The 17,419-nt window shown below is 37.5% G+C and overlaps 1 protein-coding gene and 1 long non-coding RNA gene across 3 annotated transcripts; both read left to right on the forward strand.

The window, feature by feature from the left end:
- Positions 1 to 1,383: 1,383 nt before the first annotated feature.
- LOC121733884 lies at positions 1,384 to 16,986 on the forward strand. The gene is made up of 3 exons (XR_006036624.1): positions 1,384 to 1,395; positions 2,866 to 2,867; positions 16,423 to 16,986. It is a non-coding gene; the product is annotated as an uncharacterized LOC121733884 (long non-coding RNA).
- On the forward strand, positions 4,999 to 12,187 carry LOC121733881 (organic cation transporter protein-like). Of its 2 annotated transcripts, XM_042124282.1 has the most exons (5): positions 4,999 to 5,044; positions 5,105 to 5,146; positions 9,109 to 9,460; positions 9,931 to 10,338; positions 10,514 to 12,187. In XM_042124282.1, the coding sequence occupies exons 2-5, from the start codon at positions 5,128 to 5,130 to the stop codon at positions 11,220 to 11,222; spliced, it is 1,488 nt and encodes a 495-aa protein (XP_041980216.1). In that variant the 5' UTR covers positions 4,999 to 5,044; positions 5,105 to 5,127; the 3' UTR covers positions 11,223 to 12,187. The 2 variants fall into 2 exon arrangements, with proteins under 2 accessions (XP_041980216.1, XP_041980215.1); XM_042124281.1 differs by lacking the exon at positions 4,999 to 5,044 and having other exon boundaries at positions 5,062 to 5,146.
- Positions 16,987 to 17,419: the final 433 nt, after the last annotated feature.

A 17,419-nucleotide genomic window follows, 5' to 3' on the forward strand; every position in this document is an offset into this window, starting at 1 on the left:
TTAAGCTATATCAGAGTCATTCTTTCAACGATGTTTCTATTTTTTAAGTGTCCTTCAATTACCGATAAGAAAAAAAATAGTCATCATGCCTATTCTGTACATTGAATATTTTTGTACAATAATACTTGGGACGTGGTCTACTATGCTAACGCGGACGAAGTCGCGGGCAACAGCTAGTAATATTAATATTTATTCGGAGCTTCCATACAACAAACGTGATTTTTTTTGTATTTTTTGCTCGATATCTTAATAATGGCAACAGGTAGGCACTTGAAATTTTTACAAAGGCCTTAGATATACGTGTTATTTAATAATAAATAATAATATTTAAATAAAATTCAAATTTAAGGGGGGCTCCCATACAAAAACACAATTTTTGGCCTATTTTTGCTCCATAAAACGGTACGGAACCCTTTGTGCGCGAGTCCTACTCGCACTTGGCCGCTTTTTTACGTTAGGCAGCCCCCCTTATCAAAGCTATATATACGCTTGTGGTCTGTCGTCTGCGCTGCGCCATATGTCTGACTTATAGTATTTCACTTGAAGTAACTTTCAAATAAAGCCCGGTCGCAACCGTCGCAGGATAGATAGATATTCATCCATTGACTTTTAGCTTCTTCTATTTTATACACGCTTGCCGCTTGGAACCATTGGTATCTCGCTTCGAACTTATTGACCGTAATAGAAGCTTTCTGTGTATCCTGTGGCCAGACTGTAGCAGAATTTATAAATACTAAAAATAGGTATATATTATTATACTTAAAGCAGAGTACTGCTCAGACTGAGAGAGAGAGTAAAGTAGCAAATTCCATATACAGGGTGTAACAAAAATAAGTGATAATACTTTAGGGTGTGTACGTGTTCCTTGTAGAGGATTCACTGTGAAAGTCGCAGCGCTGAAAGAACAAACCTTTTTTTTCACTTTTGTATGGGAAAACTCGTGACGCTCGGGCCCTTGCCCATACAAAAGTGAAAAAAATTTTTCGTCTTTCAGCGCTGCTACTTTCACAGTGAACTCTCTACAAGGAACACGTACACACCCTAAAGTATTATCACTTATTTTTGTTACACACTGTATATGCCGAAGTATACATATATTTATGATCTATCATCTACTGTTTAGTCTGCCGTTGATACAATGGGCATTCATTATTCCCAACGAGGGATCCTGCGTGGCTCCGCCCGCGTAAATATAGGTTTACCCATAAACCTATAATGCTACGACAGTATACATTAAGTCTATGGGTTTACCAGAATCTGATGGCAAAAAGTGAGAAAATAAATTGACTCATGCAGTACCGGGGAATGGGAATAAAACATTTTGATCATTTTTAGGGTTCTGTAGTCAACAAGGAAACCTTATGTCCGTCCGTCTGTCTGTCCGTCTGTCTGTCTGTCTGTCTGTCCGTCTGTCTGTCCGCGGTTTTCCTCAGAGACTATATGACCTGCAAAGGTATAATTTGCATATTAATGAGGACGACAAAATGGTACATGAAATCTTAAAAAATATTTTTTATGACACCTTCGTTATGTATCAACGGCAGATTAACGGCATTTTTTCGGGAAAATGTGATGTTCTCGTGTAGGTAATATTACACGAGAACATCACATTTTCCCGAAAAAATGCCGTTAATCTGCCGTTGATACATAACTCTACTAAATACTAAGGGAGCATACCCATACTACGTGACCCATTTAGGGGGGGGGGGGGGGGGGGGGGGGGGGGTCTTCAAAATACTACGCTCGGTCACGAGAGGGGGAGAGGGGGTCTAGAGTTTTGTCACGTAGTCAATTTCGCCGAGAGAAACGTCATACGAAAATTTTTTTTCTCGTCATTTAATACTTAACACTGGCATTTATTATGGTTATTTATAGCCAACAGCCATTAAAAAAACAGGCACTGTTGTCACTTATCAGGCATTTTGAAGTGGTGATCACCAAGCTGTCAAGCTTGGTGATCACCAAGCTGTCAAGCTTGGTGATCATATTTACTATATATTTTAGTGTTCGATTACAATTTGAACTACAGTCGTGACTAAAATAGTAGGTACCATCGAGGAAATTGATTCCTAAGTAGTTGACAGACCAACGTCATGTAGTCGGATCATGTCAATTCAATGTTTATTTTGATCTATCGGTTGGGTTTAACTTTAAACGCGACCAAATTACTTAGGTCCGCCATCTGCCTATAAATTAATTTCTCTGATTGTTCTATTGTAATTTTAGACTATCACTAAATATTATAAAACAAAGTTTTTCCCCCATGTCCCTTTGTTCCCTTTAATCTCTAAAACTACGCAACGGATTTTGATGCGGTTTTCTTTAACAGATAGAGTGATTCAAGAGGAAGGTTTATAAGTATAATAACATTCCTTAAATAGTGGAGAAATACTGTTATTGTTGGGGATTCTAATGTGATGTCGTAAATAATTACATTTTTTTCCGCTTACATTGAAAACGCAGGCTGAACCCTACCAGAATTATCAAAATAATGTACCAAGTACACATTGAAAAGGTCTACAGAAAACTCCGCAATGGTATATGTCTACCTCTTATGTATATCCCACAATAACAGTTTTTTGTCATTTACTTTTAACGACAAAATATTATAATGGCTAATTTTCGAAGCGATTTTGACCAATACGGCATTAATCCTTATTAAATAAAACCACTTTAAATACATTATAAATTGAATAATATCTATACTAATATTATAAATGCGAAAGTACCTCTATCTGTCTGTCTGTCTGTCTCGCTTTCACGCCAAAACTACTGAACCGATTGTAATGAAACTTTGTACATAGATAGTCTAAAGCCTGAGAAAGGACATAGGCTACTTTTTAACTGGAAAAAGGGGTTGTAAAGGAGTGTTTATACGTAAATTTGTTCAAATTAAGTTAGTTCCAAAAATCATAATAGATGACGCTGTGCGTCGTCCTACATCGCACAAGCGCTTACTCAAATGTGTTTCTATAAGAGGTGGTAAGGATAACGAAAAATTTTCGCGAGTTTAATTGTAGTTATAAGAATATTTTTGAAGTTTGAAATAATCGTACCGCGGAAGCATTTCTGTAGCCTACATGGAAACGGGAACTACCGCACGCTACAAGCTGAAGTCCACGCGGACGGAGTCGCGGGCAACAGCTAGTAGATCTATATGGCCCTTTACAGCATAATATGATTTTAATGAATATAATTTCGAAAATATTACAAATTAAAAAATTGCGAGACTTAGCTTTTGCGTCGGTACCGACCAATGCGGGCCACCGGCCACGGGCAGATATAGATAGAGTATAAGTAAAGAATATAAATCAAAACTGCTGAATCGATTTTAATCATTTTTTCAGTGGCTATATATTTTATTATACCCGGGCCGTGCGAAGCCGGGGCGGGTCGCTAGTTATTATACAATATTATACATAAATAGAGTTCACTGTGAAAATAGCAGCGCTGAAAGACCATTTTTTTTACTTCTGTATGGAGAAAAAAAAATTTGCTCATTCAACGCTGCTACTTTCACAGTAAAGTTTTTTTTTTTATTTTTTTTTATTATATTTATAAAGTTATTTCAAAAAATCTTAAAAAGTAGGTCACGTAGTATGGATATGCTACCTAATGTATAGAGTTGCTACTTTATTGGTCTGCCGAACACTCGCTGTTAGACTAGTATGTAAGTGTGTATGTCGAATATGAATAACACACTCATCCACTTATGTGCAATCTTCCATGTGGATCTAGGTAAATTATTTTTTCTGAATGACAATAATGGAGTTAACAACTGTGAACGTCACGCGACACGGTTAGTTAGACTTAGCATCCGCGAGGTTGGCCGTTGGACGAACATTGTATTTGGACGGTGCACTTGAATTTTAAATGCCTAATAATTTACTAAGGTCACTATCGTTACGATTGAATCTTCAAAGGTTCTTTATATACTGAAGTGAATCTTTTTTAGGGTTCCGTAGTCAACAATAGGAACCTGTAAGTATAGTTTTAGTCTGTCCGTCCGTCTGTCCGCGGTTTTCCTCAGAGACTATAGGACCTACAAAGCTGTAATTCAGCATGAATGCAGATATTAATGATGAAAATCCATACCCCCATACTAATATTATAAATGCGAAAGGGTGTTTGTCTGTCTGTCCGTCTGTCTGTCTGTCTGTCTGTTACCTCTTCACGCTCAAACCGCTGAACCGATTTTGCTGAAATTTGGCATTGAGATACTTTGAGTCCCGGGAAAGGACATAGGATACTTTTTGTCCCGAAAAATGTACGGTTCCCGCGCGATAAGCGAATTTTGGCGCAACGGACTTGCGGGTATCATCTGGTGCTATATAAATTCTTAAAAAAATATTTTTTATGGTACCCCTACACATCAAGTGGGGATGATTTTTTTTTCGCGTCTACCCGACCGTGTGGGGTGTCGTTGGATAGGTATTTTTAAAAATATTATGAGTATTCATAGATCATTTTCCGATTTAGGGATCCATTTGTGAAACATGAAGTTTTAAAGTGGAAAAATCGTTAGAGTCCTGCAGTGTCTCCCCCTTCTAACAGCTAAACGGTTGCTTCTGGAAATGTGAAAAAATTCGCGGAAATTGGAAATATTATGCTAAATTTAAAAGAAAAACTATCACTAGTTGTTACCTACCTAGAATACCTAGTAGTGTAAAACACGTCGTTATAAATTGTACATTCATTGAACATACAAAAATCTCTGATAGACTAGAGGTTAAGCAATCATCAATAACAACAGATTACAGATAATAAGACGTGTTAAGTATTTGACAAGAAACGAAGCTTGCACTTGCATCACTTAAAGTTCATTGTAACCGAACAAGGTCGCTAAGAACCAGTACACCATGACACCCACCGTATAGATTTGCAACGACGTCATTCAACCGCAAACTTACAACATTTACCAAAATCGGTACTCACACAGCTCATTTCATACTTGAATGCTTTTATCTGCTACATTTTTATCGTGACGATTGTGGTAAGAGCAACGCTCAGTCACTCAGTGAGCGCAGTCAGTCTGTACCCGGAGGTCTGACAGACAAGAGCAACGCTCAGTCACTCAGTGAGCGCAGTCAGTCTGTACCCGGAGGTCTGACAGTCGGCTGTGTAAGGATGGAAGGCAAAAATAACGGCAAGTAAAACACGCAGAAGTTAAAGAGGCACCTCGTTCCAAGGAAACTCTATGGATGGAGCTGCTAAGTTAATTTCTGCGCGTTGTCTAGTGAAAGTGTGTCCTCGATCACGCGAATTGTTTGGAATGTTATTTTATTGTTCATAGTAAAATGTAACAAGTGAATAGTGATCTTCAGGTAAAGACCTTTGAGTCCAATAATTTAAAGTGATATTAAGTGCTTGTGTTGGATGCTTGACACCACGTTATGCGGTTTTTTGGTATCGTTAAGAGTTATAACTTATGGGGTGAAATAAATAAATTTGTGATCGTCTTGTCGACACAACATTTAAAATAAACAAAACTAGATGTCGCCCGCAACTCTGTTGCGCTGAAAGTCCTTTATCGCGCGGGAACCGCACTTTTCGCAACAAAAATTATTAATGTCTGTTTAGAGTGAATTAAGACGATAGTTATAGGTAACATATTTTGACCGCGATTGAGTCAAGCTGCTTTAGCCTTCGCAAAATAAGTGCTTTTCCTCCATAACTTCTTTCTTGGTCTATTTACCTTATAAAAATTTTTACTAAACTCAACATTTCAAACGCGTGTTTACATGACACAAAAAAATAATACACAAACCTAAATAAATTCGCGCCAAAACTTACCTAGGTATAAGGTACATGTCATTATATAGATAGGCATTTTTTTAATGAAATAAGGGGGCAAACGAGCAAACGGGTCACCTGATGGAAAGCAACTTCCGTCGCTCATGGACATTCGCAGCATCGGAAGAGCTGCAGGTGCGTTGCCGGCCTTTTAAGAGGGAATAGGGTAATAGGGGAGGGTAGGGATGTGAAGGGAAGGGAAGGGAATAGGGGAGGGGATTGGGCCTCCGGTAAACTCACTCACTCGGCGAAACACAGCGCAAGCGCTGTTTCACGCCGGTTTTCTGTGAGAACGTGGTATTTCTCCGGTCGAGTCGGCCCATTCGTGCCGAAGCATGGCTCTCCCACGTAAAAAAAACTCCCACGTAAAATTAGAAGTAGGTAGAGTCATACTTAAGTCCAAGAAGCAAATGAAAGCAAAGCTGTTTAAAAAGTGAATTTTTGCCCCATTTTTTTCTAATACCTATCTAATATCCCCTGGAAATGTTTAACTTTAGAGCTCCAACCACTAACCGGCAAGTAGTAAATAACCTAGTTTTTTGCGATTGAATAAATTATCTTATGTTTTAAATGACACGGTAAAAATTACATTATAATCAATTTCTAGGCAACGGCTGCATAATATAATATTTCCACAAAATTTTGTATGCTTGAATCAATGTTATTATATTAACTATTATAAAAATGTTTTGGATGTTTTGTTGTTAAAAACTACTTAGGTAATCAATGATCGAGCTAGGTAATATAATTCAATTCATACATATCACAAAGGATTTTGAGGACAAACAGGCGAATAAAATACCTACCTAATGTTTTCTTATTTTTACTTTTTCGGGAGATAAGATCAATAATAACCTTATTATGTAGGACCTAGATCCATTTAAGACTGTTTTTGTTTGTGTGTTTTTTTTAATTAAATAATACAGGGTGTAACAAAAATAAGTGATAATACTTTAGGGTGTGTACGTGTTCCTTGTAGAGAGTTCACTGTGAAAGTAGCAGCGCTGAAAGACCAATTTTTTTTCACTTTTGTATGGGCAAAAGCCCCAGTAACACGAGTAAAGTATTATCACTTATTTTTGTGACACACTGTATATACCTATTTACATAACAACTTGCCTAATACCATGCAACGGCCTAGGTATAACATTTCAGATTTTAAGACATCTATAAAGATAAAAGCGCTAAAGAAACCAGATTATATTGTTATGTGCTACGTATATGTGCCGAAAGGATCAGAAAATCTTCTGATTTTTTTATTTTTAGGGTTCCGTACGTCAAAAGGAAAAAACGGAACCCTTATAGGATCACTTTGTTGTCCGTCTGTCCGTCTGTCAAGACCCTTTTTCTCAGGAACGCGTGGAGGTATGAAGCTGAAATTTATATCAATTACTCAGGTCTACTGTCCCTTGAAGCTGTGAAAAAATCAAACTTCTAAGCCAACGCAATCAAAAGATACAGCCGTTTATGCCGCAAATTTTCGACACTTGCAAGGGAATCAAAACCTACAGGGTGCTTCCCGTTAACTCAGAATCTTGAAATTTGGTACGAAGCAACGTCTTATAGCATAGATAAAGGAAAAATTACGAAAACCATAAATTTTTAGTTACATCACATAATATATTTTTTTTTAATAATTTTAAACTTACTACCTATTTCCTCATAAACGCGTAGAGGTATTAAATTGAAATTCATACCAAATACTCAGGTCTATAATACCTTTAAGCTGTCGGAACCCTCGGTGCGCGAGTCCGACTCGCACTTGGCCGGTTTTTTTTTATTTTATGAAATAAGGCGGCAAACGAGCAATCGGGTCACCTGATGGAAAGCAACTTCCGTCGCCCATGGACACTCACAGCATCAGAAGAGCTGCATGTGCGTTGCCGGCCTTTTAAGAGGGAAGGGAATAGAGGAGGGTAGGAAAGGGAATAGGGTAGGGGATTGGGCCTCCGGTAAACTCACTCACTCGGCGAAACACAGCGCAAGCGCTGTTTCACGCCGGTTTTCTGTGAGAACGTGGTATTTATCCGGTCGAGCCGGCCCATTCGTGCCGAAGCATGGCTCTCTCACGTATAAACCTACTACCTAGTAAAAATACCTATGTAATAATCTGATGACTACTACCTAGTAAAAATACCTATACTGTGTGGTAGAACTTGGGATTCATTTAAGGCTCACAGTACGCTTACTGCTTAAGCGTACTGTGAGCCTTAAGAGCTCACCTGACTCTAAAAGTCAAACATCGTCCTTCTCTCTTCACACTCACGCCCGTCTTTCATATGCCAGGTGAAAAAGGACGGCGCGGAATCATCGCCGAGTTAGTTTTACTTGAATAAAAGACGAACTATAATGATTATGAAAAAAGTGTTTTGAGCAAATTTAGGTTTTATCAATACCTTTTTAGATATTAAAAAATATTATAGAAAAGACAGCAAACTTCGAAGATCCAAGCAAAAATGTGTCTAAAACAAGGTTTTTTGTAAAAAAGAAACTATCGAGCATTTTTTGAGTAATCGTGTTTTCGTCTTGAGCATTTAATCTTTATGAACTGAAGTTACTTGTGTCAGAAAATCAGTTTTCTAGACCTTACAGATTTTGAGATCTAGGTTAATGTATGTAGTCAAGTTAGGGTCATATGGGCTCTTAAATGAATCCCATCCCTGAATTTTATTTTTTATGAGTTTAGGCCACTTTATTTCCGCCACCTCATGTACGAAATCTACCGCCACTCTAAGATGCTGCCTTTGCCTTGCCTCTTTATTTAGAGGACCCTAAATAAAAAATATAATTTACCATCACAAAATGTACGTGCTCGAAAAAATATTTTTAAAACAATATTAGGTATAAGGACATTTTAGTTATCTCTGTTGGTCAAACAACTGTCGTATTTTATCACTGTGTCGTTAACTGTGATATTATGTTTCTATACGTTTGTTCAGTAGTATCCATGTTTACTTGGAATTAGTATTAGGTAGGTATATCAAAATCATAATTGTTATGATTTTGATCATAATTGTCTGATTCGGTAACTCATAATCAGACGCAGATCACGTTTTAAAGATATAGTACCTAATTATACCTAATATTATATTATATGATATATATTCATTATTCAATCTATGTACCTACGTCCAAACTTGTAGAATCTAAAATATGCTATATAGTCCATTCCCGTTAAAAGGGTTGTGACTAAAACAGGTGCTTAAAAAGCTGAAAGAAGGTTTTGTAAATAATTTCTGAGCAATGATACCTAAGTTGCTTAAAGTTTGCATTTGACTAATTTTCTCATGACTTATTGAAATCCTTCTCCAACAGATGCGGAAGCAAAGAAAGAGCCACCAACTCAAGACCTAATCCAGCACATAATCGGCTCGTTCGGCAGATATCAGCTATGTCTGTGCATATTGATATTCCTCTCGAAATTCCCCATCGCCTGGCATCAGATGGCGATCATATTTTTAAGCCCAAAAGTGGATCACACGTGTGCCAGGGGAAATGCAACCTGCCCTTGTCCGGAACCCGAGTTCGACACGTCCATGTTCACGAATACCATCGAGATGGAGTGGAACCTTATCTGCGAGAAGAAGTGGCTGAACAGTTTCAACCAAACCCTCTTTCAACTGGGGACTTTGATTGGCAGCGTACTATTTGGAGCGGCTTCGGACAGGTAGGAATCGTTTGGTAGCCTGTCTAAAATAATTAGGCATAGGTATACCTAATTAGATATTATCTACAAATAAATAAAATACTTGAAGTTATTATAGTTGAAACACATACAATTTGAATTTACTTACATTTCTACTACGTAACATTGTCAAATCTTGAATAGACTATTAAAACATAATATTGTATGATCTAACTGTAGCCTGTAGGTATCACGCTGATAGGCATAATAAGATTAATACGAGTAACATTATATCGTTAAGACATAATAATATAATAAATTATTGAAACAAGTTTTGGCGTATCGCGCTCTATTTTTTGGCCTTTGTTGCTAAAATATCTTTAGCAAATACAAACCTTGACACCAAAACTAAAAAAACCTGAGCCTCAAAGACCGGTAAAATGCTCGTAACTTATTTTAGGATCTCAAAATACTCAATGCGATAAAACAAATAAAACTAAGGTGTGTTACAGATTTGGAAGAAAGAAGCCAATGCTTCTGGCGGTGGTGGTCCAAATAGCGATGGGCATAGGAGCAGCGTATATGCCGGACTACTGGAGCTTCACTTTCGCGAGGTTCGTCATCGGAATGACGGTCGGAGGGACCATGGTCATCGGATTTGTGATTGCCATGGAGTTCGTTGGGACCCAGTACCGAGATATCGTCTCAGCTCTTTACCAAACGCCGTTCAACTTGGGCCACATGACGCTACCTTTGTTCGCTTACTTCTTCAGGGACTACAGCACTTTCCAGATGGCTATATCGGTTCCAGTGCTCGTCCTCCTAATATACATCTGGCTGATCCCCGAGACGCCGAGATGGTTGATCGCAGTGAAGAGGACGGAACAAGCCATTGGGATTTTGGAGCGCGTGGCTAAAAAGTTAGTATATTTCGAATTCCATTTGTGACCTAGTTTTTGTCAGTTTCATCAATATTCATTTCTATTCAAGCAAACTTATAGCCATTATGTAATTTCAACGTGTCTTCGATAAATCTATTGCAGAATCGTAAATCAACAAACATACGAATTTTTGATGCTTATTAAATATTTCCAGGAACAACCGTCCGACAGAGAATATTCGCTCGAGCGTGGAGGCATATCAGGAGTCCATAAAAAAGGATCAGCTCAAGAAAGGAAACCTCCTCGATCTGTTCCGAACTCCAAACCTGCGGAAGAACATTCTGGCGATGTCCTTCACCTGGCTCGCCTGCAGCTACTGCTTCTACGGAGTATCCCAATACGTGGGACAGCTAAGTGGAAACGTGTTTATCAACGTGGCGGCCACCGGCTCCGTCACCTTAGTCGGTACAATCGTGTCCATACCTCTCATCAGAGCTGTGGGTAGGAAGACAATTCTGATAGTGTTCAACGCGATTTGTGCTACGTGTTTGATAGTGCTGTGTTTTGTGCCCGAAGGCGTTGGTTCCGTGGTATGTGCCATTATAGGTGTGGTAAGCAGTTTCATTGTTTTCGTAACTGTATATTTGTACTGCACGGAACTGTTTCCGACTGTAGTTCGTAATGCTGCGCTAGGGTTTTCGTCAATGATGGCGCGTGTTGGGTCGATGGTTGCACCGTTTGTGATAGAGTTAGGGGATAAGGCAAGATGGGCGCCACCTCTTGTATTTGGATTAGTACCGCTGGTGGCTGTTTTCGTTGCCTTGTTTTTGCCTGAAACGAAAGGCTGTGAATTAATGACGACTTTGGAGGAAGGAGAGCAATTCGGAAAGAAAGAAGAAACAAAGACGGAAACAAAAACGTAACGTTATGATGTTAAATTAGGTTTATAGTTGTAGAAAAATTTTATGACATTTTTGGCAACAAAAACTAAGAAAATCGCAGAATACAGATGTAAGTTTTGCTATTCATAAGCCAGTCAATTCACGGGTGATAAGACGACATGGTAAACGAGTGTTTACTTGTCAAATCCTATATGATTTTAGCGTACGATTGTGTGCCTAATCTCGGTTTATTTATTTTCTTATTTAAATAAAGTATATCGCAGACGTATTCTGTATAGATTTGTGCGTATACTGTGACTATATAGTCACTAGGCTTAGCCAGTCGTGAGTCGTGACGTCTGTTATCTATGCCACAGGGCGGCCCATGGGCACTGGCATTCACAATGGACCATGCTGGCCCTCTACAAGCCATCTCAATTGTGTAGACGGGGTATGGAGGTATGATGGCGATTGGCGAACGATTTCTAGGCGTGGCGCGCAATGTTGTGGCCTGCTGTTATGTAGGCCATTGTAGGCCATTGTGTACTAGAAAGAAAAATAGAGTGCTCTTGTGTAACTACAATAATATGGACGAGTTCCACTTTTTGTTTAATATCTATTTACATTTCATGGTTGGATAGATTGGTGGACTTCCTTAGGAGGAGAGAAATGGTCTTCCTTCCCAAGTGCCTCTATAAAAAGTTAGGGGATACTTACCTAGAGCACAGTATTATATTTCCAAATCGAATAGAAAACCGTTTAAGTATGATAAGATGAAAATTGTATATCTATTTTATTCAACTGTCTGTAAATAATGTAAGCAGGTTGTACAAACAGTTTTATTCAAAATTTTAATATCAACGTTAAGCCTCTTATTACTTATTACTTACGCCTGAGACGACGTTGGAAACGCCACTTGACAAATAAAGATAGCAACAATGATTAGTATAACCGTATGTAGTAAGTATTTTTATTAAGGTGACGCCGCGTTAAAGTAAAAAATCGTTTTGGATATGTTTTAGATCACTTGTTTTCTATGAGAGGCCGGGCCGGTCTCTCATAGAAAACAAAAAATGGAAAAGGCGTAAGCGACAAAACGGTTTTTGTTGCGTAATTTAAAAACCCTAAATATATTTCATATAAGCTATGGGCAAATTATAGTTTATGCTTGAACTAATCTATGTACAAATTTTGGAAGCTTAAATCACTCTCCTCTGTTGGTAAAATTAGAATCTTGTGTTAGATTTATAAAGTGTTATAAAAGTTGACCAATCGTGTTATGCTATGGGTAATTCAAAGACAAATACATGATGAATACTGACAATGAACTTTAATTTCTTAGCTTTAGTCATTGTTGAGAAAAATTGATATCGCTGCAGCCAAATTATCAAGGCCAAATTATCAACCTTAATAGGACAGAAGAAGCTAAATCACAAGAAAACAACAGTCACACAGTTTTCAAGCAGTAATAATAAAATAATTGTTAGATATTTCACTTATTCCCTCTTACTAATAATAAATATATTTATTATTAAATAAATAAATAAATAAATTCTTTATTGAGAGCTTCTAAGGCCCAAAGTATTAGTAACAATTATCTTAAAAACTAGGTTAGTGGGTAGTATTTTATAAGTTTTGAGTGACATTTATTTTCTAACTAGAACCCTTAAATGGTGTTCTAGTATCGGCGAGTCGAATTTTTCAGCCAGCATCTTAAGAATACCATTGGTACTCGATCGCAGTCTGCTCAGCAAGGACCATGTCTTTTTTCTTATGATTGCATAAAAGTCATCAGTATGCTCATTTGCAAACATACCCGACGCTGAGCAGAATCGTGGCAGTCCCAACAGTATTCTAAAACCATTATTATATTGTACCCTAATTTTATTTATACTTTTTTGTGTATAGTTAGTCCACAGGTTCTCCGTATTAAAAGTTTGGCAGTACGCTTTGAAAAGTGTTATTTTTGCCTCCTTACTACATCTTGCGAACCTGTGGGCCAGCATATTACACCTTACAGCTAGGGCTCTACGTTCCCTCTCAATATCGACGTGATCTTTAAGATCCTCCGTAACGTAGTGTCCGAGATATTTGAACTGGGTAACTCGCTTTAAGTTCGATCCATTTAGAGTGATCTTTGGTTCATATTATTCACGCAGCATATTATTATAACTATTAAAAAACGGTAAGCTGTCTATGTCGGTCATAATATAGCTATGTCTACACTGTGCACTTTCATCTTTAATTTTCGTCATCAACTTTTTGAATGCGTCAAGGAACGCTACGCCAATATTGTCATTTTTGAAGTTTTGGATACGGTCAGAGCGCATGCATCGCTGGCATGCCTCACGTGCGCTGTTGACTGCGCTATAACGCATGCCCTTGATGCACAAAAAAGGCACAGTGTGGACATAGCATTATGACTTGTCTAAAATGCCAGACAAGCTCAAGCAAACCTTGTTAGGTGTAAATTGTTTTATTAGTTAAATAATAATAATAAATCTTTATTTCGGACACGTGTGTATGTCGCAGCTGACTGGTTTCAATAGCCTTTCAATCAAACAGCTAGCCCTTTGACTGAACAACGCCATTCAATCACACGTCTAGCTTTTAGATTGAATATTTTAGTCGCTCAAAACGTTCAACACTACAGCTGATTCAAAAGCCGCCGTCTAATTGAAGTAGTTCAGCGCGCACCGCTGCGGCGCTAGGTGCGTTTTATTTACAATATGGCGCCAACTAGCCGGTGTTTTGTGATTGTATTAAGATATTTTTCATAAATATACGTTACAATTGTTATTAAAGTAGCAGAAATTATGGGGGCACATACGAGTGAATCAATATTTTAACAAATATCAGCCGGCGACCGTCATCAAATAAAAGGGGGGGGGGGCTTGGGGGGTGCAGCCCCCCGCTAAAACAAAAACAAACACAATCCAGAAAGTCCAAAAGTAGGTTAGGTTATCACCCTAGTTAATTTGCCATTAAACCAGTTGGCTAAGCGTCGTCTAGCTGTAGTGTTGAACGTTGTAGTCAACAAGTCGACTAAACGAGGTAAAGCCGTGTGATTGAATGGCGTTGTCAGTCAAAGGGCTAGCTGTTTGATTGAACGGCTATGTAAACCAGTCGGCTGCGACATGTACATAAGTGATACAAACTTACCCATATTATTTTAAGTAAGTATATAAAAAACAGAAGACAAAAAGAAAACAAAAGAAAGGACGATTATGATTTTATCTGTAAAATACGTTGCATATTGCATTTAATGTTGTAATGAAATAAGAAAATAATATAATCATTTTAAACATACTTATTACTAATTATAAATGATTGCATACATGTTACATAATTGTCAGTAACTAATAATTATACAGTAATACTTATTTATTGTTGATACGTGCATAATCTCGTTAACAATAAAAACGTAAGAAATACGTATTTGATTTGAAATTATTTAGATAATAATATTGTTACGTAGTGTAAACTGAAAATATTAAATATAATTTTGTATAAAAAATACATTACTATACATTTTTTAATATTTATTTTTAATTAATATTCAAGTGCTTACAATTATAGAAGAGCTTTATTAATGTCCAAAAGAATGAAGTAGAGTTAGCAAAGCTATTTGTGAAAGTTGTATTGTGCTAGTCGTCAAGGCCATCAACCTGTTGAAAAGCTTTACCTATTTGCTTTAAATACTACGTCAATCACTAGAGCTGTTTTCTACGACACCCTATGGGTTATAACTTATAGCCTACACTCTACAGTGGCGTAACTATACCATCTAGGGCCCGTGGCAAATTCTTATAATGAGTATCGTCACGCAAAACTCATCATGACATTATTAATAAAACGGGTACAATATAAAAATATTTCTGAGCTCGCTCTCCCTTTGGGGTCGGGGGCTCTTGGCATTTTGCCAGCCCTGCCACGGGCCACCCTATTGCTACGCCACTGACAGCCTCCCAAGCTTTTCGATTTAGGAATAATTTTCTGTATTTCAAGAATATAAATGAGAAGAAAATTATATAGCTAGAATAATATTATATTCCTGTGGTTAATATTTTGAATTATTACCACACCTTTCTTTAGTGTCTTGGAAAAATAACAACGACTAATAACAATATTTATTATCACTAGATTAGTTTATCGCGCAGGAACCGTACATTTTTCCGGTATAAAAAGTATCCTATGTCCTTTCCCGGGACTCAAAGTATCTCCATGCCAAATTTCAGCAAAATCGGTTCAGCGGTTTGAGCGTGAAGAGGTAACAGACAGACAGACAGACAGACAGACACACTTTCGCATTCATAATATTAGTAAGGATGTTTATCACCCCATATATTGAACTACTAAGTATCGATAAATAGGCTACATATGTATCGTGTGCAAATTATTGATGGGAAAATCCAATACGTTGTTACGTTGGACTGTGATCTGTCGTCACATATTCTGTCCATCTCAAGAGCAGTTTGAAGTGATGATGATGAATGAACGATCATTTTGACAGTCATCGTAAAGGTGGCACTTTCAAAATGTTGACTTTATTTCCTGACCCACTATAATTTGTCTGAATTCAGATTTCGTATTTTAGAAATAGAAAAGTGCATGAACGTTATTGAGTAGCTAAACATTTTCAATTAATTGACCTATGACTTAATCATAATAAGTCTAGGCTTTAATTTGAAATGTTTGTACTCGGCTAATAATTCCGTCCAACCTTGGATCAACGAATATCAATGTAAAATATTTCCAGGAAGTTTCATACTCGCTATTGTACAGCAGTTAGCACCGTTTATAGTACTGTCATGATTTTTTAAATTTAAAATTGAAGCTATAATCTTCTACAGTTTGAAATAAGTATGCTGCGATGACGCAAGGCAACTGAACTGAGCAGTAAGAACATAATCCCTAAAGATATAAAATTTTTAAATCATGTCCAGTAAAAAATTAAAATATTTTGACTTTTGAGTTTGGGGACATGGAAAAATATATATTAGGGCCACCGCACATTAGAGACACGACAGTTTTTAGACAGACTATCGCATAATAAAAAGTACTAGACGCGCACATTTGAAACAAAACGTCTCATAGACAAAGTTGTCTAATGCACGTGTCAAGTCTGACTAACGACTGTCGGCTTCCCTTTGAAGTGTATGCGAGCACGCACATCAACGACAAAACTGTCTAGTGGTATACCTTGTCCGATCCGAGCGGTCTCTATTGATGAATATACAAGTGTATGCGTTGCGTCGTCGTAGACAAAACAGTTTCGTCTTGGTATGCACCGCGTGGTAGACACAACTGTTTCTCTTTAATCGTAAAACTGACTCGTTTATGTGAAACAAGATTGTCTAAAAACTGTCGTGTTTTTAATGTGTGCGGTGGCCCTTATTGTTTGTAATTATGACAAGTTATTAAACAGTAGATAAGTATTACTAACTTCTCTTCTTTTGAATTCAGATTTCAGATCTAAAGACGGCTATGGACTAGAAAAGGGACGCGGTCCGTGGTCACTGGTCAACCACTTGAGTCAATCTGTGTGTCTAATGTCCTACTTCCATCTCCTGTGCCATTTCAAAAATTACTAGACGTGGGGTCCAATTCTCGTATCTACGAACTTCGATTCGCTGTCCCGCTTGTTCCGCACGATATTGAGGAAGTGTGAGTGAGACGGCCTTATATCCGCGATTAAAGTAGGCTGCACATATATTCTGTGGCTGCATTCCATTGTTTCGTCGTTCGTTTAACCATTACTTAACATTAATTTAATGAAGGTATTGCCATAGTTTCATATATTTTCTGTCAAAAACTTTATTTCATTAAATGTAAGCAATCACTAATGATCGTTGTTAAGCATTTGTGTATTAACTATAATATATTAACCCACAAAAACTAGTGTTGAGTAATGAACGCAGTCTTGTTCTAAATGATCTAAAGAACATGACTGCATTCATAATTAAATACTTACGTTTTTTTGTAGGATGATACATAAAACAATTATGCTTTTAACAGCGTCCAAATATCTCTAAGTTCTATCCGACGCACGCGAATTTATATGGGATTAAAGCAGTATCCACGTTAGCCAGTAGATGGCGCTGCTTTGATTCCATATAAATTCGCGTTAACGTGCTCGATGCGTATGATCGAATAAAACTCGCACTGACCCCTCTGTTATTACTAATTTTATATCAGTATAGGGTAAGTATATATTTGCAACTTCGCAACGTGCAGAT

The sequence above is a fragment of the Aricia agestis genome, chromosome 14 (assembly GCF_905147365.1).
Source record: "Aricia agestis chromosome 14, ilAriAges1.1, whole genome shotgun sequence".
Classification (NCBI taxonomy): Eukaryota; Metazoa; Arthropoda; class Insecta; order Lepidoptera; family Lycaenidae; genus Aricia; species Aricia agestis.